At 30.9% G+C, this 25,771-nt stretch overlaps 1 protein-coding gene across 2 annotated transcripts; it reads right to left on the bottom strand.

The window, feature by feature from the left end:
* Window positions 1-1,533: 1,533 nt before the first annotated feature.
* On the bottom strand, window positions 1,534-21,586 carry LOC134724480 (traB domain-containing protein-like). Of its 2 annotated transcripts, none has more exons than XM_063587527.1 (9): window positions 21,533-21,586; window positions 15,772-15,927; window positions 13,525-13,754; window positions 12,545-12,685; window positions 11,611-11,721; window positions 10,871-11,010; window positions 7,641-7,813; window positions 6,170-6,272; window positions 1,534-5,231 (listed from the first exon to the last, which is right to left on the bottom strand). In XM_063587527.1, the coding sequence occupies exons 1-9, from the start codon at window positions 21,555-21,557 to the stop codon at window positions 5,096-5,098; spliced, it is 1,215 nt and encodes a 404-aa protein (XP_063443597.1). In that variant the 5' UTR covers window positions 21,558-21,586; the 3' UTR covers window positions 1,534-5,095. The 2 variants fall into 2 exon arrangements, with proteins under 2 accessions (XP_063443597.1, XP_063443588.1); XM_063587518.1 differs by having other exon boundaries at window positions 13,525-13,757.
* Window positions 21,587-25,771: the final 4,185 nt, after the last annotated feature.

Consider the following 25,771-nt stretch of genomic DNA (forward strand, 5'->3'; position numbering starts at 1 on the left):
CATTAGACAAGTTCCTATGAGAATAACACATATAACATGAATTTGGTATAGATAAGTACCGTGACACGTCTTATAATGTGAATTCACACTTAAAAATAAGAGAAAACAAACGACAAAACGGAAACACAACGTGTAATCCAGTTCACTGTTGTGCTTGAAGATTGTTCGTATAAACTAAACTTGGTGTGTTTTCAGTTGTTCTGATATGACGCTATCCACAGGAAATCTATTGCTTTGTCGTTTTAGTGAAGTTGTCCTAAATTTTCTACCAAAAAGTGTGTGTGTCGATGCTAGGGCTAAGTTCAGATGCTATAAATAAACCCATCATAGATAACAGGATTGAAATTTCATATATACGCCAGGAGTGCGTTTCGTCTACAAAGACTCACCAGTGACGCTCGAATAAAACAAGAATGTGTCCTCAGTACACGAATGCCCCACTCGCACTATCATTTTCTATGTTCAGTGGACCGTGAAATTCGGGTAAAATCTCTAATTTGGCATTACAATTAGAAAAAAAGATCATATCATAAGGAACATGTGTACCAAGTTTGAAGTCAATTTGACTGCAACTTCATCAAAAACTACCTTGACCAAAAACTTTAACCTGAAGCGGGACAGATGGACGGATGAACGAACGGACACACAGACCAGAAAACATAATGCCCCTCTACTATCGTAGGTGGGGCATAAAAATGTTAGAAAGGCTAAATAAAGTACAAAGAAGTTGAAGAGCATTGAGGACCAAAAGTTCCTAAATGTTTTGCCAAATACAGCCAAGGTAATCTATTCAAAATTTTGTTAACAGTTAATTTATAATTATGTCAACACAAACGTGCTGACTACCCGGCTGGTGATGAGAAAAGCTCACTTGGCCCTGTGGGCCAGGTGAGCTAAAAAAGGTACTTGAATAATGATCTCTTAAAATCCTCTTAATGTTCAAGCTTGTATATCTCCACTATTTGAATATTGGACATTTGAAGTTTGCATTGAAAAAAGAGTAACTAACGTTCTTTATTGTTTGTGTTTTCATATATAACAACCACCTAAATAATATTTGTTTCTGTAAAAAACATACACATATAAATAATATCTAACAATATAATACATTAAACAACAGAACCTAACATCAAAATAATTTGTTAAAGTAAACTGGTCAAAGATATTTTTATAAGTTGAGATAATACCTTCATTTTATCAACGTTTAATACAGATAAAAAATAATTAGGAGAACTTTAGACTATATCTTATCTCTGCTAAAAAAAACTACAATAATTACATATAAAAAATAATATTCCAGAAAAATTGACAATCTTTTATCTTTTTATTTGCTATTTATCCTGGCTTTGTTTTTATCATTTACATACAAAATAAAAATTATAGAGTTGAAGTAGGATTTTAACAGTGATAACTGTGATCTAAGGTTAAAGTCAATTTGATTTCAACAGCATAAGAGTTCTTGTAAGATTATGACAGTTGGTCACATGCTAAAAGTCCACTTAAAAAGGGTGTTTTTTCTGTAGATTTAAACAAGAAATTTCAGGCATACATTTATGTTGCTCATTCTCTTCAGGTTTTGGCAGATAATATAAGTCTGGACATAAAGGTTTTTTTTATTTACTTGCAATTGAAAGCATGAAAGGTTTGTCTTTCCAAGCATTAAAGCAAATTCAACAAAGAAAATATAAGTTTAAAAATGTTTGTAAAAGTAACAACATATTCATGCCTCAAAGCAATCACCAATTTATGTACATACCATAAAAAAACACCCCAAACTTTTGCTCTTTTTTTTAACTTATAGAGTGCAAAGTGTGATACATGGCAAATACAATTCAGCTCGTCTCTGCTTAACAAGCCTAAAAACTTTATATCATAAATAACTATTTTGACTAGAGTCATAATTCCAATATCCGTGTGACAATGTTATAATTTTTATTGACAGTTTTTCCTAAATTTATGAGTTATAGTGGTCCCTCAATCAGCAGTTTCTCAAATAAGTTGCATTCATAATTATCCTTCTCCCTATTAAAACGAAAGTTAGGAGAAGTTCTATCTTCCTTAATGTTTTTATAATCTATGTACTTACAATATCATTAGACAATCTTTAGGCAATTTATTTACAAAATCACACAAATTTAATTGTGCTAAATATTCAATGTTGGGATTTACTTGGGAGTCAAGCTTACAAAAGAACAAATATCAAACAATATGCTTAAAAAAATTTAATTATAAATAATGCACAGTCATATTCCTGACAATTAATGTACTTCTGTGACATTTTATACCCCAAAAGCATTGTTTGATTCTATGTTCTTTGTATTTACAGGGCATGTATTTAACATTGTAAGGGCTATTCAATTTAGACCTATAATACTAAATAGAGCTAATTTTTAAGCATTATTATTTCAACTTTATATCAGAAGTTGTATGAAGTTGCCTTACAAATCTATTAATGATTAATAATTGGTTATAACTAAAGATTAAACAAAAAAAATAGATTCAAAGACAAAAAGATTAAAACTCAAAATATTGTTTTAACAATTTTGAATATTCTTTTAAGCCCAGTCTTCTAAGAGGCTAAATCGTACATTTTTTTTCCATTACTAATATATCAAAAACTCTGACAAATTGAATATTGAATGTCTACATGTGGCATGTTAACACAATATTGGTTTACATCTTCTCAAGTTACATGACACGATATATTTTTTTAAACTTAGTAATGAATGGTCTAAATGAAAACAAAAATATGCTTATTCCCTTTGAAACCAATGATGCAATTTAAGCACTTGGCTAAATAATATAATGGTGCAAATATAAAAAGCTATAGCACAATTCAAGATTGTCATCTTATTTCAGTATATAGTACTGTGACTAGAAGTTAAGCAGTTTATCATCATTAAGTGGAAGTGCACATTTTTAAGACTAAAATATTTAAATTTCGAAAAAAGCCACAAAACATATAAAATCAGCTCATTATAATATCTTTGCCATTTCTTAGTCAATTTGTTAAGATTGTTGCTGTAATTTATTTAAAGCTATTTACTAGTCCCCTATAAATATAAATCACATTTGCTTTAGGTAAACAAGAGCTTATTAAAGTGACATAAGGGTTTAAATTCCTTTATATTTGGAGATAAATTAATACAGAACTAATTATGTTTATCTTTGTGTCACCACATATCAACAATTTTGGCATCATTAGACTGATCCTTTTGCAGTCGTTTTATTTTTACCCTTGAAGAGATAATATCCAAAGCAAAGAAAAAAAAGAGATAATATCCAAAAAGCAAAGAAAAAAAGCCTAATAAACAACTGCACTATTTTACATTTATAAAACATTTGGAGATAATACACTCACTTTACACAGTTCAAAAATGTGAAAGTCCATTCATATTATGCAATAGATTTGCAGATCACTTACAAAGAGAAGCATACATGTATATTCCTCCAATTTTATTTTAAAACTAACTACCACGAAAGGTTCTAGTGATATTTATTTTAATGCAAAAACTTAAACAAAGTAACTAATGCATAACATATATATATCAAATTCAACTTATTCTATAGTACATGTACAATAATATTTCAGTTGCAAAGAACAAGTATATGTGTACCTCATAAGGGGTATGCAAATAAAAGATCTTTTATTCCAAAAATGATAATTACTGTAAATGCCTAAATATATCAAGAATATTTCATACAGCTAGGTACATTTATCATACCCTATTTAAAGATCAGGGAAATGTCAGTAACATAAATTTCTTAGCAATGCACCTATACAATACAGTTTTGATCCCATGGTTAATTTCATAAGAAATTTGCATATAAGCTAATTCTTCGCTTAGTCAATTGTTATAGAAAAATATACCTTCATGTGTTACAGTTAGAGATAAATGGGGTTGAAATTTAGACATTTACTTAAAATTTTGGTTTCTTGACCATTTCTATCCTTTGGACAGACATACTAAACTTTTTTTTTATTTCAAAAGATAAAACATGCTTACTTATGTAAAAAAAAAAAGAGAAATAACCTCTTGACAAAATAATGCTTCTAATTTATGTAACTTTTCTTTGTTAATATATATCAATTTAGTTAAATTTCCCAAGATTGTAGGAGGAAAATACAGCTTTTTTTGTTTGTTTCATATTTACCTATTATAAAAAAATATGCATTGATGATTTTTTTCATAAAAATTGGAACAAATAATCTTAATACAGTTTCAAGTCAAATGTCAGTTTAAAAAGGGGTAAATGTGTTCTTCTGAAGAAGATTTTAAGAATCAGTTGAAAATGCATTTGTTCTAACGATATGTTGCAGTTAAACATCCATAAAAGTAACATTTTACATTAGCAACATCATTACCTCCCCTTGGCCAGTAACTGATAGTTTTTCTCTGTATCATATGCCCTTTAATAAAAATATGTAGTTGACAATGCCTCTAAATATTCCATAATACTGAATTAAATATAAGAGGTAATGAAATTATTTGAGAATAAAACCTAAACAAGATTTTTTTTTTATAAAAATCACTCAAGTATAACATGTATGTTCAATTATCCTTAGTTTAAAGCATATGTTTGGAACTGCATAATATGCTGAGATATCATTGGTATGTCATTGTGTGTTATTTAGAAATAGCTCATTAAGAAGACCCCAACAAAAGTGGAGGGACCTATGGATAAGGTTAACACTATTTCACTTCCAATTTTTGGATTTTTCTACATTATATTATTGTCAATGAGTTCCTATGTTTATCCTATATAAGATTGTTTTCCATTGATTAAAAAAAAATCCTATTAACCATTAGTTTTAGTTTTGTCTGTTTAAGTTCTTATAAAGTAGTCTCATTACTGATTATTCCACATATCTTTTAATCAATAAGATAGGTATTTCTTCTTTCATTATTGATCCGTGAAAGCACAGATTATTTTCAAATTACCAGTTCTAGATAGATTTTTAACTATCTATAAAAGACAAACTAAAATGTAGGATTCATATGACCATAAGCCACAAAAACTTCCACTGTACATATCATCATGTTCATCATCCTTGGTTTTTAATATTGATATATCTTCATGCAGTTTAAAATATTTATTTACTAAGACTTAGATATAAATACGGAAATGTCCACTTATACACTTTGTAGCACCCATAAGATAAAACTCCTATAAAAGTCAATCTGAAGCTCCAAACAAAAAGTTTTCCTACAATAGATCCTTTTGGTATGCTGAAAAAAAAGATAAAATTAAATTAAACTCACTTCCTAAATATCTTTTTGGCCGCAGGTAAATTATTGTTTCAACAATAAAAATAATATTTTATAACTATACATACTTTTCATTCAAATGTAACTCTTTGACTTATTAAAAATATTTTCCAAATTTTAAAATGAATTACAAAACTGAAAAATAAAAACATTCTCTCCTAGTGTTTCCAAAAAACAATTAAATACTGTAAATTCAGAAATTATTGCGATGTTTTTATTCTTGCAAAAAATGCAACAGGGTTATAATGGCAATAGTTTAAACTCGCATTTTCATTTTTTTTATATGAATCAAACAGGATTTTTCTGAATTTCGCAAAAATAAAGATCACATTTTAGTCTCAAATTACAAATTCGCAATAATAAATGCATTCAACAATTTCTGAATTTACAATACTTTTAATATTTTTTCCATATTTGGGATACACATTGAATGGTAAATATCTTTCTGGGTTTATGTTAGTGCTCAAATTTCACAATCAATGGCAATACTACAATACATACTACCACTAAATTTTATAATTTTACCTATAAAATCCTGACAAAACTCAAGAGCAGTTCAGTTAGGTTTGAATTACTCAGTTTTTAGCTTTCTTTGTTATGTTTTTTTATGTCTTTTGGAATTATTTTTGTATGCCATTATGTTGTCAATTTGTTTTGGATAGATGTCAAGTGTTGTAATAAAATTGAGAAAGGAAATGGGGAATGTGTCAAAGGGACAACAACCCAACCATAGAGCAGACAACAGCCGAAGGTCACCAATGGGTCTTCAATGTAGCGAGAATTCCTGTACCCGTAAGTGTCCTTCAGCTGGCCCCTAAATATAAAATATATCTTTGGAATTTGGCTCTCTTTTTCACTAAGCAAAAAGAATGGCAGACATTTATCTATAATATTAATACCTAGTAATTTCTCTAAGATCATGTTTTTCTTTCGGCCAGTTTTGGATAATACCAGGCATATGTCCTATTCCAACTACCCCTACAACTGTTGTTGGCTGTAACTCTGTAAAGTATAAAGAAAGAAAGATAACTCAATTTTAATTCAGAATTATTTAATATATATATGTATCATTTTAAAATGAAATAACCTTGAGCTTGATTGAAAATCACATGGCATACAGAATAAAGGTTCTGGTTCAAAATCATATTTAAAACAAGTTTAATTTAGAGCGTAAAAATTCTGAGAACCTGTATTTTTAGTGACGTCATGAATCAAACTCTCTGGAAACAAATTAACAACTTCAAAGAAAAGGTGATATACACAATGAATATATGGTCAATGCAATTTGACTGCACAAATAGCACAGCTGCAGTATGTCACTGTAAATAAAGAACTGAACAAATAGATTTTATTGATCTGTAACTATTAATTGATACTACAAATATCAGAATTCTTCATGTAATTATGTCTCAATAATGATAGCCTAGCATTTTTACACCATCTATGGTATTCTTTCTTACTGATAAACACGTATATGTCAATAGTTTTACAATCAAAAAGTTTTTGACTTATTTTGGCATGTACTGATTTAGAAAAAGAATAATTTGACAATTATATAAGAATAATCATACCAATTAATAATTTTTAAGGTTTAAAATTAAATGTAAAACAGAAACAGTTTCTTCAACAAGCATGTGTCCATAGTACATGTACATTGATGGCTCACTCACACTATCATTTCCTACATTTAGTGAACTGTGAAATTGTGATCAAAACTCTAATTTGGCTTTCAATTTAGAAAGATGATATTTTAGAGAACATGTGTATCTAGTTTCAAATTGATTTGACTTCAACTTAATCAAGAACAATCTTGACCAATAAATTAACCTGAAGCAGGACAGACAGATGGACCAACCAACATAGGGACACACAGACCAAAACATAATGCCTCTATATGAGGCATGAAAAGCAACATGAAATAGAATCATTGTTATTCTGATTTTGGCAATTTGTTTTCTGGAAATGAACCTTCACATGATAAAATAACCCATCTTTTTTAAGGTAAGAAAATTCAAAGACCCAAGTTAAAAGTAAAATTAAAAAATCAAACAAGAATGTGTCCCTAGTACATGGATGCCAAATCTGCACTATCATTTTCTATGTTTAATGGAATGTGTACATGGGGGATAATCTCTAATTTGGCATTAAGTTAGAAAGATCATATCATAGGGAACATGTGAACTAAGTTTCAAGTTGATTGGACTTCGACCTTATCAAAAACTACCCTGACCAAAAATTTAAACCTGAAGCGGATGGACACATGGACAAAGGAACGAACAGACAAACAGACGCACAGACCAGAAAACATAATGCCCATAAATGAGGCAATAAAAGGTACTGTGCTTCATTATTAATAGTATTCCTACTTACCATGTGGTTCTTCTGTAGATCTCAAAGGCAAAGCGGCATTTTTTAGAGAGTGGGTCAAAAATACATCTCTTTCTGAAACAAAAACTTCTGACAAGGCAGGGAATTCCCCTGTCATTTCTTTCAACATTTGTTCTAACAGATCTTTCTGCTTACATTTCTCTACTTCTTCTTTACTGAAATATAAATAATATAATGCTCTACAATAAATCAACTATAAAATCCACAAATGTTTTAGGATTTACGATTCTTTATTGTGCATGTAAAGTGGAAATATTAATTTTCATAAAAATTCAAATGTAACAGTTCTTTTTAAATGAGTCTTAAATATTGTGGTGTTTGATTTTGTTGTCTGCTCTAATCAAAACCATTCCAACAAGTTGTACATGAATTATTTCCCTTGAGAGACTGTACATATAATATTTCAAGAGTTCTCACAGGAATGTTAAAAGGAACCAGATGCTCCGCAGGGCGTAGCTTTATACTACCGCAGAGGTTGAACCCTGAACGGTTGGGGCAAGTATGGACACAACATTCAAGCTGGATTCCGCTCTAAATTTGGATTGTGATTAAATAGTTGACACAGCATAGGTTTCTGACACAGAATGAATGTATTCAAATGAACTTAAAATTTTTGTTTTCTCTTAGAGCAATTCACTATGCTGTTGAATATTAATCCTCTCAAAAAAATGTTTGAAGAAATTTTCTTTCAAATGAGAAAAATTGAACCCAATTTTTTAATCACATCCCCCTTTCCCTTATTCCAAAACTAATTTCAATTAAAATATTCTAATGGAGTTTGCAACAATTACTACTCATTTAAATACATCATAAAATATTAAGATGTAAAAAAACTGCTTGTTATCACTGAATGGTAAAGATTATTTAAATTTATCAGTTGGTAGTGAAAAGTGAATATACATTGTATATTGTATATAACAAAGATTTAAGTTGATTCTGGACAAAGAAAGATAACTCCAATTAAAAAAAATTCTTGCAGATATTTCTTGCTTACTATACTGGACAAAGAAAGATAACTCTTAATTAAAAAAAAAATTTGCTATTTCACAATATTGTGAAATTAGATATTTCTTGCCATTGCACAATACTGTGCAATTGAAAAGACTTGCTATTGCACAATACTTAATATAATAATTTTAGATCCTAATTTGGACCAACTTGAAAACTGGGCCCATAATCAAAAATCTAAGTACATGTTTAGATTCAGCATATCAAAGAGGCCCAAGAATTTAATTTTTGTTAAAATCAAACTTAGTTTAATTTTGGACCCTTTGCACTTTAATTTAGACCAATTTTAAAACTGGACCAAAAATTAAGAATCAACATACACAGTTAGATTTGGCATATCAAAGAACCCCAATTATTCAATTTTTGATGAAATCAAACAATGTTTAATTTTGGACCTCGATTTGGGCCAACTTGAAAACTGGGCCAATAATCAAAAATCTAAGTACATTTTTAGATTCAGCATATCAAAGAACCCAAAGGTTTCAATTTTTGTTAAAATCAAACTAAGTTTAATTTTGGACCCTTTGGACCTTAATGTAGACCAATTTGAAAACGGGACCAAAAATTAAGAATCTACATACACAGTTAGATTCGGCATATTAAAGAACCCCAATTATTCAATTTTGATGAAATCAAACAAAATTTAATTTTGGACCCTTTGGGCCCCTTTTTCCTTAACTGTTGGGACCAAAACTCCCAAAATCAATACCAACCTTCCTTTAATAGTCATAAACCTTGTGTATAAATTTCATAGATTTCTATTTACTTATACTAACGCTATGGTGCGAAAACCAAGAAAAATGCTTATTTGGGTCCCTTTTTGGCCCCTAATTCCTAAACTGTTGGGACCGAAACTCCCAAAATCAATACCAACCTTCCTTTTGTGGTCATAAACATTGTGTTTAAATTTCATTGATTTCTATTTACTTTAACTAAAGTTATTGTGCGAAAACCAAGAATAATGCTTATTTGGGCCCTTTTTTGGCCCCTTATTCCTAAACTGTTGAAACCAAAACTCCCAAAATCAATCCCAACCTTTCTTTTGTGGTCATAAACCTTGTGTCAAAATTTCATAGATTTCTATTAACTTAAACTAAAGTTATAGTGCGAAAACCAAGAAAATGCTTATTTGGGCCCTTTTTGGCCCCTAATTCCTAAAATGTTGGGACCAAAACTCCCAAAATCAATACCAGCCTTCCTTTTATGGTCATAAACCTTGTGTTAAAATTTCATAGATTTCTATTCACTTTTACTAAAGTTAGAGTGCGAAAACTAAAAGTATTCGGACGACGACGACGACGACGCCAACGTGATAGCAATATACGACGAAATTTTTTTCAAAATTTGCGGTCGTATAAAAAGGCGATAAATTTCATAAAAACTAATCATTTAATGTTTTGTGAATGAAATAAAATGAACATCATTAACATTGCCTGTCCCTGCATATATCATGAGAACTGTTTATAGAATCAGTCTATAGATAGATTTTAATGCAGTGGGATTTTCTTTAGCAAATAAATCTTATCATGGAAATGATTGTTATTTAAATATATGTATCAGTATTTTTCAAATCTTAACATTTATTCCCCCCATGTGAATATTAAACAGACCAAACAGACACGCCTGTTAAACAAGTAACAAGATGAACTATATGTATCAAGCATAGTTACTTAGAATTAATATTTTCTAAGTTGGCAAATTTTATTGCTGTCAACTGAATAAGCTAAATTCTTTATGAGAGTCTGTACATGTAGTCATCCAAAGACAGTTAAAATAAGTATATAAGTAATTATAGAGGATAGTCATCCACATACTAATGTTGTGTGTTGTCTTACATGTCTTACTTCATTGGTCAGGGCAACCCAAAATTGTTTACATGCATTTACCAATTTGATGATGTCATAAGAATGAATTCTTACACATGCAAAAAAATTTCCACTGGACCGAACAGATGACGATAGATAAAATGTACACTAAACGGACATGCAAATGATAAGGACGGACGTCTAACGGATAAGAACAAACGTCTAATGAACATGAACAGATTCAAAAAAAATATCTATTAGGCATCGGTTCCAGCTATCCGTTAAGGTGTGACCGAGGCTTAACAAACTTAACACAAAGCCAGTTTTCACATCAATAAACTTCTTGTCAATAACCTCAAGCACTAACTGATTTATAAATTCTATCATTTTTGTGTATACCTGATTGGATCTTTGGATGTGATAAGATACCATGCTAATCTCAATTTCTGCCACACTGATAGTGAAGCTAATGCCCTTTTAAGAGTAATCTGTATTGGTCTGTCTCCTAAATATAATCTACAACCTGGGATCAATTTAGCCTGAAGTCAATAAAACAATAACTATTAGTAACAAGCAAGTATTTCAATTTCTATTGACAATAACCTCTTCATTTGAAATTAAAGTAGAGATAAAAAAATCAAATTAAATCAGTAATTTTCTTACTCTAGATATTACAAGTCAAGTAAAGTTAACATTTTGTGTGCTGTAAGACTGACAATGTATTTTTTGGCCAAGTTTTCTTTTGTCAATCCTTTATTATCTAGAAGTTAGTTATGGCAAAATGCTATTGTGTAAACCTTAAACAGAAATATCAACTGTAAATAATAAATATCTTTACTAGAAATTTTAAAGCACTTAAAAGTAATCAAAGTTTATGATATCAAATTGTGTGAAAAAATATATTCCTAGACAAATGTTAAAGCATTTGTATACAATTTAATAACAAGTGGACAATTTTATCTTTTTATTTCTTAAACCTTATATATTTTAAATGAGTTAAGCATCTTCCACATTAAAAATTGAAAAAAATGTACACTACCACCTATATATACATTTTCTTTTGAAAAAGACCTAATTTATGTAAATGTTGATATTTTGAATTTTCATCAGAGACCATTCTTACTTTAATCTAAACTTACTTCATTAAAAGCTCTTCTAAATTCTCCACCAGGAGCCATTCCCAGTTCTTTGGTTAAATGAGCAGACATGCTTAGCAGTAACAAATGCATTACTCCTTGAACTAATCCACTCTACAATTTATCAAAATTCCAGTTTAACACATTTCTCAGTTAAAATCAAGAGTTATTTCCCTTAGACTATTAGTAACAACTGTCTCAAGATTGTTAAACTACAAGTATGTACCACAGATACTAGAAAAGATTGATGTCTATTACATGTAATTTTTTTATGAAATACCCTGCGTCTGAAAAAAATTAGGAATGTGGAAATGAAAGCTGGGACAATTTAAACCATCTAAATGTTCAAAAGTTATGTTATCCGAAAAATCATTGTGTTATAATCTTAATAAAATTGAGAATGGGAATGGGGAATGTGCCAAAGAGACAACAACCCAACCATAGAGCAGACAACAGCAGACGGTCACCAACAGGTCTTCAATGCAACGAGAAATTCCCGCACCCGGAGCTGTCCTTCAGCTGGCCCCTAAACAGATATATTCTAGTTCAGTGATAATGAACCCCATACTAAACTCCAAATTGTACAACTAAAAGTTAAAAAAATACCTGACTAACAAAGGCCAGAGACTTGGGACAGGTACAAAAAGGTGGCGGGGTTGACATTTTGTGAGATCTCAACCCTCCCCCTATACCTCTAGCCAATGCAGAAAAAAATGCATAACAATACGCACATTAAAATTCAGTTCAAGAGAATTTAATCCCTATAAAAACAAACAAATATGAGACAATTAAGATTTTCCTGTGTATCCTGTTTGATGAATTGAATGAAAAAGCCATTACATATCAAATGATACTGTTCAAAACAATAATGAAATAAAGATATTCCAGACGTTAATATGGTAATCGGTCTACAAGAAGTATGACAACCACTCCTCACCTGCTGTATGGATAATCTGATTTTTTCAAAGTTAATGTTTTTGGCTTCTTCTAACAAAGTTTCTTCATCTAAATGTAATATATTAACTCTACTGTTACATAATTCTACCATAACTACATTTGGTTGGACTCTCTGTATCACCTGAAAGAAAAGGAAAACAGATTTTAAACACATTTTGTAGGAGATATTTTTTTATTAAACTGGTTTTCAATTCAGCAAAGGATGGTTGGCTGTTCAAAGAGCAAAAAAAAGTAGTCCTTTAAATGTACTTTTCTTACAGTGGTGATACTAACAATTCTGTGGTTGGGCCTTGGTGGTTAACTTTTGAGCATTTATTGCCTGCAATATTTCAATTACTTTTTTTTCCTAATTGTTGTGTAAATAGACAACTTGTATAACGTAAAATAAAGAAAAACATATCTGTGCTTAAAATATTTTTTTTTCGTAAAGTCGAATTAAATTTCAATCAGTTCTTAAGTTTGTTTCAAATACTGGGGATTTATATTTGCAATCATATTAACCATTTTCAACTAATCAAGAACACATTATTTTTGTGGATAAATGATATCCTTGTTTTTACAATTTTGCATACAAAAAGCTATAAAAAGTTAATACTTCTTTGAACCCTTGAACTAGTGCTCTATCTGCACCCAATAAAATCGACACAAAAGATTAATAAATATTTTTTTAATGCATTTGTATTTTTTTAAATTTCAATGACTTTGGCTACATCATGATGACCAGTTTTTATAGGTGGAGGAAGACAGTGCACTTTTAGAATCCACCAACATTATGCAAGAAAAAATGGCAATCCATGTCAATTTAGATCAGGCTCAATCAAAACTCACCACCTTGTCATGATTTAACTTCAAACAAACCAAACTCAAAGCTGATAGGCTAGTGAATTGAGTCGAAGAACAACAGAGGCTCTATGAACAATAATGAATTTCAACTAAATTATCATTCATAAACATACTAACTTTTGATACATCATTTTGGCTTTCCTCACTAAAATGAGCAGTTCCTATAAGAAATACTTTACTGCCCCAACCAGTATCTAATACAGTGACTGTGGATGGAAGATCTGGGTCAGCCTTTTGGCACACTGTAAATTGTGGTTCTAAATTATCTTCAATGTCTGTTTCCTCTCCATCATTACTGCCATCTTCTCCATCATCATCTTCAAAATCATCACTGTAGTCATAGTTACCTGCTAAAAACAATTACATTTTATTCAAAAATAATAAGTCAATTTGGGATTGTGTCCATAGATAATTAATGATAAGATTCCATTTACATATCATAAAAGTTATAACAGGACATTACTGAAGAACAGTAAAAGTAACACCACCAAAATTAATCTGTTTTTGTGGTTAAAAGCATTTTGTATTAGTTTCATAACTTTTGGTAGAGGCAAACTAAAGTGAAGAGAACTGAAACCTACTTTAAAATGTATGGATGTTACATCAGACGGACAAGGATATAACTTAATACCCCCTCCTATGCAGTAGGGGGCATAAAAATACTGCCAACATAACAAAATTATATATATGGGACGGTAAGGTAAGTGGACAAATACATGTAGTGTATATTTGTGTCAATTCAACTTTTTCACATAGGAAAATAATAAATTTTAGGAAGTCCCAAATAACTTTTGCAAGATTACAACTATATATTTTAACAATTTTATAAGGTGGTATGACAAATTTTGAAATTGCAATTCACAAAAAAGAAAAAATATCTGTGTTACATTTTCTAATAGTCATGACAGTTAAACCCTTCAATTTCACCAAAATTTATTCATATTGCCGTTTAAATAACCAGATGCTCCGCAGGGCGCAGCTTTATACGACAGCAGAGGTCAAATCCTGTGCGGTTGGGGTAAGTATGGACACAGCATTCAAGCTGGATTCAGCTCTGAATTTGGATTGTGATTAAATAGTTGACACAGCATAGGTTTGGGACACAGAATGAATGTGGTCTAATGAACTTTAAAAAATGTTTTTGCTTTAGAGCAATTCACTATGCTGTTTAATATTAGTCCCAAGCTTCCTTTTGTAGTTATAAAAATTGTGATAAAAATTTATTGATTTCTATTTAGTTATACTAAATTTATTATGCTGAAACCATCCGTCTTTGGAAGAGGCCGACAGCAACGACGATGTGATACCAATATATGACCACAAAAATATAAAAACATTTTAAAAATTCCAGTTACTATTCATGGTGATCCCTGAAAATATGGTGTATATTTCACCTATCATAAAATTTCAATTCTAGTATCACACTTGTTTTGGATTGAAAAAAGACTCAAGTGATGCAAATTTGTCTTATGGGCAATCATAGCACATCTTATTTGTACAAGATGTTCACCAATATCTAAAACAGTCAACTAGAGACTGTAATAATTGACTAAAACTTGTGTTCTCTTTCATCTTGAAAAGGTAACTTCCAAAAATTTCTCAATAAACTGTCACAAAATAAGTCACTGGCAAGGAACGAAGTTTATTCAAATTGTTTTGTAACAGTTTACTATATAGAATATGGTGTAGTGAAGTCATATTAAGATATCTGAATTCTAGAGCTTCATTAACACCGTAGACAAATCTGATTAACCCAAAACTTCAGCATCACTGCACGCAGCTGCAAAGAAGGCTATCTTTTCACTTGCAAACAAAAGGTGCATGTGACTAAAAAGGATCTTGTACAACCATGGCGCGCAAATGCGAAAATAGTTATGTTACTGTGAGGAGGTTAATGTCACCATAAGCCTACATTTTGTACATGCAAGAATGTAATAGGCGATGATAATAAACTTTGGCATCAATATTTAATTTTAGCGTAGCCTTTAAATTAATATATTGTCAAGTAACCATCATTGTTTTTTTAGATAAAGTTTATTGCATTATTGAATCTTTTTTGAATGCATATTTGAAAAAAATACCTATATGGTCAAAATACTCCTATGGTCCGGCACATTAATAACTATATGAGTATACACATATGGTCATGACCATCACCTACAATGTATGGTCCAAACACTCATATATGGTCCGGAACATAACTATTAAACAGTCAATGCAAAAATCTTCAGAATAAAAAGCATAAAGGTATATTTTCAAAAACATATGTATTACATAATCCTATTGAAAATTTGGTTCAAACATTGTTTCACAGTTAAATGAATTCAGAAATACAGCTTGGCAGTTTGTACTTTATAAGCCTACCTTCATCATCAGACACATCAGGTCCTTCAATGATGACTGTACTTTCTGTTATGGCTGTGCTGTCTGTTAAACTATCAATGCCTGAAGGTTGTGGATCATTAACACTGTGATCTCCTGAACCATCTAATAGGCCTTCATTTTCAGTCATATCTCCTCCTAAAAAAAAAAAAACAGAATGTAAATTTATTCCACATTTAATCAAACTAACATGCTTTCATATTTAGCCATACATTGTATCTATCTCCAGCTTTAATGATCATGATTTTATGTATACAAAATGTTTATCAGTATAACATTTGTACAAGCAATGACATGCTACCTACCATTTTATATTTCTATCTCATGCACTGGATCAATAATATACATGTTAGTGTCTTCTGTAATTCAAAGGCAGTAAATACAGCTGTATTAGCTGAATTGGGAATGTACCCTATTGGTATACAGGCCCTTAAGTCTTCTATAGGATTTTGGTTACATATTTTAAAGTCAAATGAAAATGAGTCTTTATTATATAATGTTTATAAAGCTAACAAGCAGTTAAATGATGGATTTGCTTCAAAAGTTAAAATGCTACTTTCAAAATTAAATTTCACTCATGTTTGGGAAAATCAATGTACCTTCTCTAAAAAACGATTACTATTAGCCGTCGTGAAGAAGCTCAATGAAAATTACATTATATTTTGGAAAAATTGTCTCTTTAATGATGAAAATTCAATAAATGGAAATAAACTAAGAACCTACAGAAAATTTAAAGTTAAGTATGAACTAGAAAAGTACCTTTTATTGAATTTAGATAAAAATGTTACAAAAAATTATGCTAAAATAAGAATAAGTAATAGTATGTTGGCTGTTGAACGTGGAAGATACAACAAAACAGCTCTAGAAAATAGAATATGTCCTTTATGCCATAAAGAGTTGGAAGATGAATTTCATTTCATCATTACATGTTCAGAAATTAATAAAACTAGGATCAAAATGTTTAATGAAATTTCTAATATTGTCCCCTGTTTTAATTCCATGAGTGAAGAAAATAAATTTGATTTTATATTTTCCTGCGAAGAATGTGATATTTTACTTATCATTGTTAACTACATAAGTGAAATGTATAATGAGAGAAACAATTATAATGTCAATATATGAACTGTGTAATGTATATTATAACATATTTTTTGATACATAAGCATAATATTTTAATACATAACTTTAAAGAGGAGGCATGCTGTCAAAAATAGTATTATAATTAATACTATTGATCTATGTTTTTGTTTTTCTTTCAATGTAACTGTTTATTGACTATCGTTTTGTAATTTTAATATGCCTGTTTGTTTGTTTTTTTGTTGTGTATTTTAGTAACAATCCTATTGTTTGGATTTCAAACTAATAAAATTCTTATTCTTATTCTTATTCTTATTCTTATTCTTATTCTGTAATGTTATGCTAGATTTATTCAACTTTTTATCATTTTGGGTTTTAGATCTATGCAAGCTGACAAAAAAAAATAATAATGAATAACACATGAATAAAGTACAAACAAAAAAATCATTATTTTGATGGCATTATTCACCATTTTACACTGAACATGCATGACATGTAGGATAAAAATATGGTATTTCTTCTATTTCTTATTCTAATTTCAAATGGATTGCCAAATGTGTTTTTCTTTTATTGTGCTTCAGTGTATCATACAGAAGGAGGACTGCAATTTTATAGTTTTTTTTATAATATCTTGATCATGAAACATCTGGACAGGAGGTTGAAAAATCAAAATTGGATTGTTTTATTTCACGTCTTTCTGTAACATGTGTAATATCATAACACTGTTTTAGGCAGTGTTCTCCCCAGGCCATTTTAGCACAGTGCTTTTCAGCGCAATTGCAATTCCCCACTGTCCTATTGCACTGACCGCAGCGCTATCCAACACAACTGTGTTGCTATATTTTTATTCGCATTTTTCAAACTTTTCAAAATTTCCGCGGGACCAGTCTAATAAATTTTACAAAATGGCGTCTTTGACAGATCAAAATAAACAAAGATTTCAACATTGACATCTATTTTTTTTATTTAAAGAATAAAGAGGCATATATGAAGGGAATGAGATGAAATGAATTAACCGCATTTCCCGACGTCACTCACAAACTTGTTTTACTTACTTTGAACAAACGATGAATTTAAAAACGATCAAACACAGGGGTTTGTTACTAATTATTTGCCGGGTTTACTATCCAAACAAACCCCGAAAATGAGCAAGTCTTTTAAGAAATTAAGACTAAGTACTAATCATCCCCTATTATTATTGTACTTTTGGGGCTGGTGATACCCTCAAGGAATAAAAATTCAAACAGCAATGACATCAACCCAGTAGTTGACTTTGCATGAGAATTTACTGTTTTATGAAACGTTAAGCAGATTTCTCCTCAAGATTCTTCACTATTGGAGTAAATAATAATTTTCCACCAAACTGAATTCCAGATAATATAATACAAATATGCAAATATTCCAGAAATACATGTATCATGTGTATGGGTTCATCAAATTTTACTAAGTTTGGTGGAAACTTTATATTCTATATGTTCTATACTCAATAAAAGTAAAATCCGCTTAAACTTTTTAAAAAAGCAGTAGATTATTGCTTGCCTTAAGCTTGGATATAATTAGACCATAATTTGGTATTCGGCCTTTGGTTTCTTTTTGTATCCTTTTTTTATAAGTTCTAAAATTTTAACTTTTATTTTGTGGGTTGTGTTGGTGTTAGAATAGTATGAATGGAACAATTGAGTTTTTCGAGAAAAAATTAATACATTTTGATTCACCGTTTACGTGACATGAAACCAAACAGGAAACCAATCTTTATTTTCATTATTTTGCACAATATAATTCAAAAGGCATAAATAAACCCCATTACTAGTGTTACTTGCTTCATGTTAATATTTAAACTCTATTTTCAATGTTATATTAAAGTTTTTTTTAAACCTGACAGGAAACCATAAGAAACCGAAAGCATTTTTTTAGTTTTATTTTATTGCAAAATCTGCTTAAAATAATCTGAACAGTATACTTTTTCTTAAAATCCATCTTAAATGTAACAGTATTATAAAACTCCTAAATATGTGCTTGTTTTGAAAACAATTAGTACAATTTATTCAGAATTTTCCATATTTTTTCCATTGATACAGGATACCATAATCGTTGTATCTTGATGTTTAAGCAAAAAAAAATGTATTTATATTTGGTTTTGATATTCCAGTTATATACAATTTATTCCGAATCATTGGCAATGTAACATTCTTTAAATCCAGTAAAGAAAAAAACTTTTAACTTGGAATTAAAATCTTTAAAATAGGCACAATGTAATACTTGTGACCTGTACACCATCTACATGGTTTCCACATTTTAACCTACTTTAGTGGGCTAAAATCAATAAAGTACTTCCTTTCAAGTCATGCATGGTAAAAGTTTACTTCTCCTTTGACAAGTTTATTGCGTTTCTGATAAGTGTTTGCAGAACATGAATAAAAAATATTAATTAAAAACTGTGACAGGATTCTAACTTTGTACATTCTAAGTGTAACGGTATATTACATGTAACATGTATTTGTTATTAAATTATATTTATTCACCTAAAATATCAAGTAATATTTACTGCTGAAATTAAATCAATCCAACGAGCATTGGTAAAATGATAAGTGACGTAATTTCGATTGATTTTTCCAAGGACTCTTCACGTCATTATCGGGAAACGAAGTGTGTTCTAACGTCTGTCAAATATGAAATCGATTTTGTCAAGTCATTGGGCATTTATTTTCACACAGGATCGTATGTAACATTATGCACATAGAAAAAATAACAGACCACCGGCGCAATCTCTTTGACAATTGTATTTTCCTCTTTTAAACAAGACGAAACAAGTCTACAGATTATGTTTGCTAACATCCCGTTGGAAACAAAAACAATGTTTAGACCTAGTACTTCGTACATCCGGCCGTAATGGCGTTATCACATGTTAGTCACATGTTTCACGTATGACCGGAAATCATGGAAATGGTTAGAACTTAAGGACAAAAACAATTTTAATAAATAACTGGACTTCTGTTTCGTGTGAAATGTAACGCATAACGACAACGTAGTTTTCTTACTTAATTATTACGAAGATCAAAACAAGAATGTAAATCATCTCGGATTTACCTGTTTGAACATCTCGCGAGAGTTCATATTTGCATATTGTTTTTAAGAATTCTATTACAAGAAAGCAGATAACATCATCTAAAAATTGCGTTACGAAATCGGACACAAACATCACGCCACTGTTCTTACATCTGCTACATAAATACTTATAGTTCTCGGCATTTTCTTCTCACTATTCTTATTGGTCGATGTTCTTTGTTATTTGAAAGCAAAATTTACGAATTTGCCGGTGACGATTATCTATAAATCAGTCAGCGTTATGCTCTTCGGAAGCAATAAATAAGGCGAGAAACGACACAAAAATACGGTTGTAGAATCTTTGAAATTCGTATATTTTATTTTTTTTCTAGGGAAGAGTAGCATACACTTGTATGTTGATAAAAATAATGGCATCTTTAGATGAAGTTGCAACTTTTCTTACAGTAATTCACATTTTATCACTTTTCTATAGTTATAGGAAACGGAGCCAAATAGCAAATTATGGTCCAATTGTAACTTATTCTATCATTACAAATGTACTTTGGGATATTATTGACAAGTTTTGCTCAAGCTTTCTAGTCTTTAATGCAAATTTCATGGCCAAATAAAATCTGAAAGTTGAGAGAGAAATTCCGTCTCAAAGTCTAACACACAAAAATATGGTTCTTGTTTTATAAGGTAACAGGAAGGTGTAAAAACAAAAAAATTAAATAGTCACAATTATTTGGACAAATGACAAGCTATGCACTGGCTCAAATCAATGAAATTTTTATAACATGTATAATAATCTCAACCTGAAAGTTACGAATAACAGTGAAAATTCTGATGAAATGATGTTATTGGTAAAAATGTTTTTGAGTGTATGATGAGGGAGGGTAGGAGGGGTCCTGATCCCAGATTCCTGGGCTTAAAAACACAAAATCCCGAAATCCCGGACTTAAAAAAACACGAAATCCCAAGGTCCTGAAATTTAAAGAATGAATTCCCTAATCCCTAAAGCATCAATCCTAAAATCCCGAGCTTAAAAACACCCGATCCTGGAGTCCCCATAAAGGTCCTATCCCCCCTCTTTGATGAAAAAATGTACACTTTTTTTAGACGATAAAAAAAGTCAACTGGTTTTGACAATTCATGTTAAATTTTTTCCAAAAAACACAGTCACAACATTTATTGGTGATATCTGACGATTTGTGAAAAGGATATTTTGATGAATCATGGGAACATATTAAAAGGATGCTGATGACACAAAGCTTCAAAAGTACAGCAGTATGGTGATGTCTGAAGTGCTGTTTTCACCTTCAAATGATGGCAATCACACCAAATTTATGATAGAAGTTGATGTTACAGACATAACATCCAAGTTTATGAGAAAAAAACCGGAACCATCGTGTTGTTACCTTGCAACTTTAAGTTCTACATATTTTTTTTACAGTGCAGTAGCCAGTGCACGTATGGACACATTTAGTTACAAAATTATGCATGTTACAGTGCAATTCAATATTATCTTGGGTAGACATGTGTGCAAATAAAATTCTCAAAAATTTTCAATGTCGTGTCACTGCATTTCTAGCAGAATTTGCAATATTTATGGATATTTTACTTTTTCTTTGGAGGTCTTCTTCCATCACGTATACTTCCGGTTGTGTACGTCTAATTTATGACGTTTCACACAATTATAATAGTAATATCCCTGTCTATTTCGGATGCTTTTCCGTACTACGTGTGTATTGAAAACAAGAGGCTCTCAAGAGCCTGAATCGCTCACCTTAATTTTTTTGGTTAATTCTCTCATCAATGATTATTTTGGCTTTTCAATTTATTTAAATGTTCTTTGAATCGTCCTATTTTCTTCAAAAGCAAATAAAAAAAAATCATTTTCTCCTATGTTCTATTGTAGCCATAGGAGCTATGTTTACCTGTAAGATACCTGTAAGATCGTTGTGGGGCTCATATGGAAGGATCCTATCCTTTTTAGCCCACCATATTTTGGTACACTTTCAAAAACTGATACAATCATCAATCCTGCATGATTTGGTGCATTATTTCACACAATTAAAAGTTATATATAAAACTATTAATTTGTGTCCTCATCAATTTCCTAACTGATACATGACTGACTCCCAATGACGGTCTATACTAATTTTAAAGGCTTCCACAGTTATAGATGAAATAACTTCAACTGGTAGGTTATTCCAATCATTAATAATACGTTGTGAGAAATGTCTTAATCGAAAAGAAGTGTTACATCTAGGTTTTGCTAATTTCCAATTATGCCCACGGGTATTAGTACTGATGACAGTAAAAAATCTTTCATAAGATATATCTTCGATTCCTTTTAATATTTTGAACGCTTGTATCATATCACCTCTTCGCCTTCTGTGAGTTAGGGAGGGTAGTTTAAGTACTTTTAATCTGTCTTCATAGCTTAAATGTCGTATATCAGGAATTAATTTAGTTGCTCTCATCTGCACTTTTTCTACAGCATTAATATCTTTCTTTAAATGCGGATACCATATTGTATTTCCATATTCCACATGTGGTCGTACCAACGCAACGTATAGTCTTAAAAATGTATATTGATCTTTAAAGTTAAAAGTTCTGTTAATCAGCCCAAGCATACTATTGGCTTTATTTATTTTACTTGATATTTTTGTTTCTTGACACAAATGAGTTCTCAACTAAAATTTGTAATTCTCATATGCTAAAAGAGAATTTTTTGACAATTTTTGAACTTTTAAGGTAAAATTATGTTGTATTCTACTAAATATTACAATGTCCAGAGAAAATGTTACGGCCATGTTCCATATTTGGAATATTTCTACTATATTGCATTTGTTTTAGTATCAACATATGCTCATTTTACAAAAAAATCATACTGATTCATTCATTTCTAGGAATAGTAGATGCTGCATTATAGATTTTATTGGTTCTCAAAGATTATGGATGCTCTCTCGATTATATTAGAAGCTTTTGTAGTTGTGAAATTGTTTTGTATAAAAAGCACTTCTTATTTCTGTATATGGCATATTTAAGAAAAGTGTCTGCGGATAATGAAGAACAAAATTAAAATTGCATCTCCACCTTTGATAGATGCTGATGTAATTCTTTTAATCGCATATTGAAGTCTATTGAATACCTCAACGTTTGGATGCTGGCTTCCAATTATTTAAAGATTCTGGCATACCAACATATACGGAAACTGACATCCCAACATATCTGGATGCTGGCATCCCAAAATATTCGGAAGCTGGCATCCCAATATATCCGGATGCTGGCATCCCAAAATATTCGGATGCTGGCATCCCAATATATCTGGATGCTGGTATCCCAATATATCCGGATGATGGCATCCCAATTTATCTTGATGCTGGCATCTCAAAATATCCGGATGCTGGCATCCCAATTTATCTTGATGCTGGCATCTCAAAATATCCGGATGCTGGCATCCCAATATATCTGGATGCTGGCATCCCAAAATATTCGGAAGCTGGCATCCCAATATATCCGGATGTTGGCATCCCAAAATATTCGGATGCTGGCATCCCAATATATCTGGATGCTGGTATCCCAATATATCCGGATGCTGGCATCCCAATTTATCTTGATGCTGGCATCTCAAAATATCCGGATGCTGGCATCCCAATTTATCTTGATGCTGGCATCTCAAAATATCCGGATGCTGGCATCCCAATATATCTGGATGCTGGCATCCCAAAATATCCGGATGCTGGCATCCCAAAATATCCGGATGCTGGCATCCCAATTTATCTTGATGCTGGCATCTCAAAATATCCGGATGCTGGCATCCCAATTTATCTTGATGCTGGCATCCCAAAATATCCGGATGCTGGCATCCCAATATATCTGGATGCTGGCATCCCAAAATATCCGGATGCTGGCATCCCAATATATCTGGATGCTGGCATCCCAAAATCTCCGGATGCTGGCATCCCAAAATATCCGGATGCTGGCATCCCAATATATCTGCATGCTGGCATCCCAACATATCGGGATGCTGGCATCTCAACATATCGGGATGCTTGCATCCCAATATATCTGGATGCTGGCATCCCAAAATATAGGGATTTTGGCATCACAACCATGCAGACATGTACCATTTTTCATTATGAAATACGAATTTAAATGCTGCTTCTTAATCAATTGATTTTAGTATTAAGCCACCAATATAACACCCATAACATTTCCTAAGGTTTTGATGTGTGTTGAATGCATATTAAAACAATCAAGTAAACATAAAAAAAAAAGCTACTGATGAATGCCGGGAAGATTATATTTTTTGTCTTTGTTCATGTCCAGTAGCCAGTTTAATGCATATTGAGAATGTGACATCAAAGGTCAGAGTGTGAAATGTATACTTGACCAACAAACTGAGTCTGAGTTGTAAAGTGCTAGTTTACCATGTGAATGCCGATGTTTACAATTTGATATTTATAAGACTATTTCAATGTACTACCGGTAAGTTTCCAATAATAAGCCAATTTTAATGTTATTTTTCTGACTTTGAATACCATTATGAAAGACATGATGTATACATTTTATTGACTACATGTATAATGGTCTCGAGACAATACATTTATATATGACATCAGGACTACAATTTTCAAATCTGCTCATGTTTCGAATGTTCGTAGAATATTTTTTTTTAAAATAAGCTTAATGACGTCGCGTACGGTGTTGGTGATAATACAGGTTTTGCTTTCCAGTTCGCCTTAATTGCATTTGTTATAAGTTTCAGAATTGATAACTATATAAATGTATATATCAAAATGTGCGTAATTAAAAGTAGCAATGGAATATGCCTTAAAATCAATACTTTTATTAGTTTTGTTACTCGAATGATCCCTAATAACACTGATATTGAGCGTGTAGACAAGTAACACCGCGACATATGATCAGCGTTGCTTTGAAGTTATTTTTGTCATTTTTTAAACTTATTAAAAAAAAGTTGTACTCCTAGCAAGAGTAGTCTTTGGTGTTAATGGTGTATGTTTTATTTATGACGTCATCGTTAACTGGACGCGTCTGACCAGGACTAAAAGTTCACTTTGATTTGTGGTCAAGCCGAAAATAGAAAAAAAAATATGGATAGGAGTGAAGTAAAGAGTGATTTTAAAAGGTAATTCAAATAGATTATTCCGAAAATGATATATCTTTTTATTCCATATATATAATAAGGAAAAAAAATAAAAAAAAGTTTTGTTACAACAGTTTAAAAGATCGTGGCAGAATTAATGATTTTTTGAAATTTGTGTTTCTGTCACAAAACCCAAATCTCGCATATTTTTTGGAGCTCTTCAAAATTCGAACGAATACTGCAGATCAAAATCACAATTTACATATCCACCCTTCCTGTGTCAAAATTATACAATAAATATACAACTTTCTATGTCTTCAATTAGTAAGTATTGTTTAAATTATGTCCTAAATTGTTCATTTTATTAAATCCGTTAAAAGGTCACACTCGCCGTTTTCTGACGTTTTGGCGTATTTGTTAAGCGTCTTCTGAAAAGTAATAGGCAGTTGCAGTCTTTTCTACGATATGAAATTTTATTCAAACGTGAAAACTTTTTTTTTCAGTGTATGAAAAAAAATTGTGTCGAAGTTTTAAGAGAAAATATTGAAAAAATAATAAATGCGATCTTTTTGTTTTTGTCTAGTCAAAATGTCACAAAACGCCGTTTTTTCACATTTTTGTTACAAGTATGATAAGTCATATTATACAGTTTTGGAAGGGGAAAATATGAAATTATAATAGCACAAAAACTACTATATAACATTAAAATCTACTGTTCAGGGATTTTTTTTAACCCATTTTCGA

The sequence above is a fragment of the Mytilus trossulus genome, chromosome 1 (assembly GCF_036588685.1).
Source record: "Mytilus trossulus isolate FHL-02 chromosome 1, PNRI_Mtr1.1.1.hap1, whole genome shotgun sequence".
NCBI lineage: Eukaryota > Metazoa > Mollusca > Bivalvia > Mytilida > Mytilidae > Mytilus > Mytilus trossulus.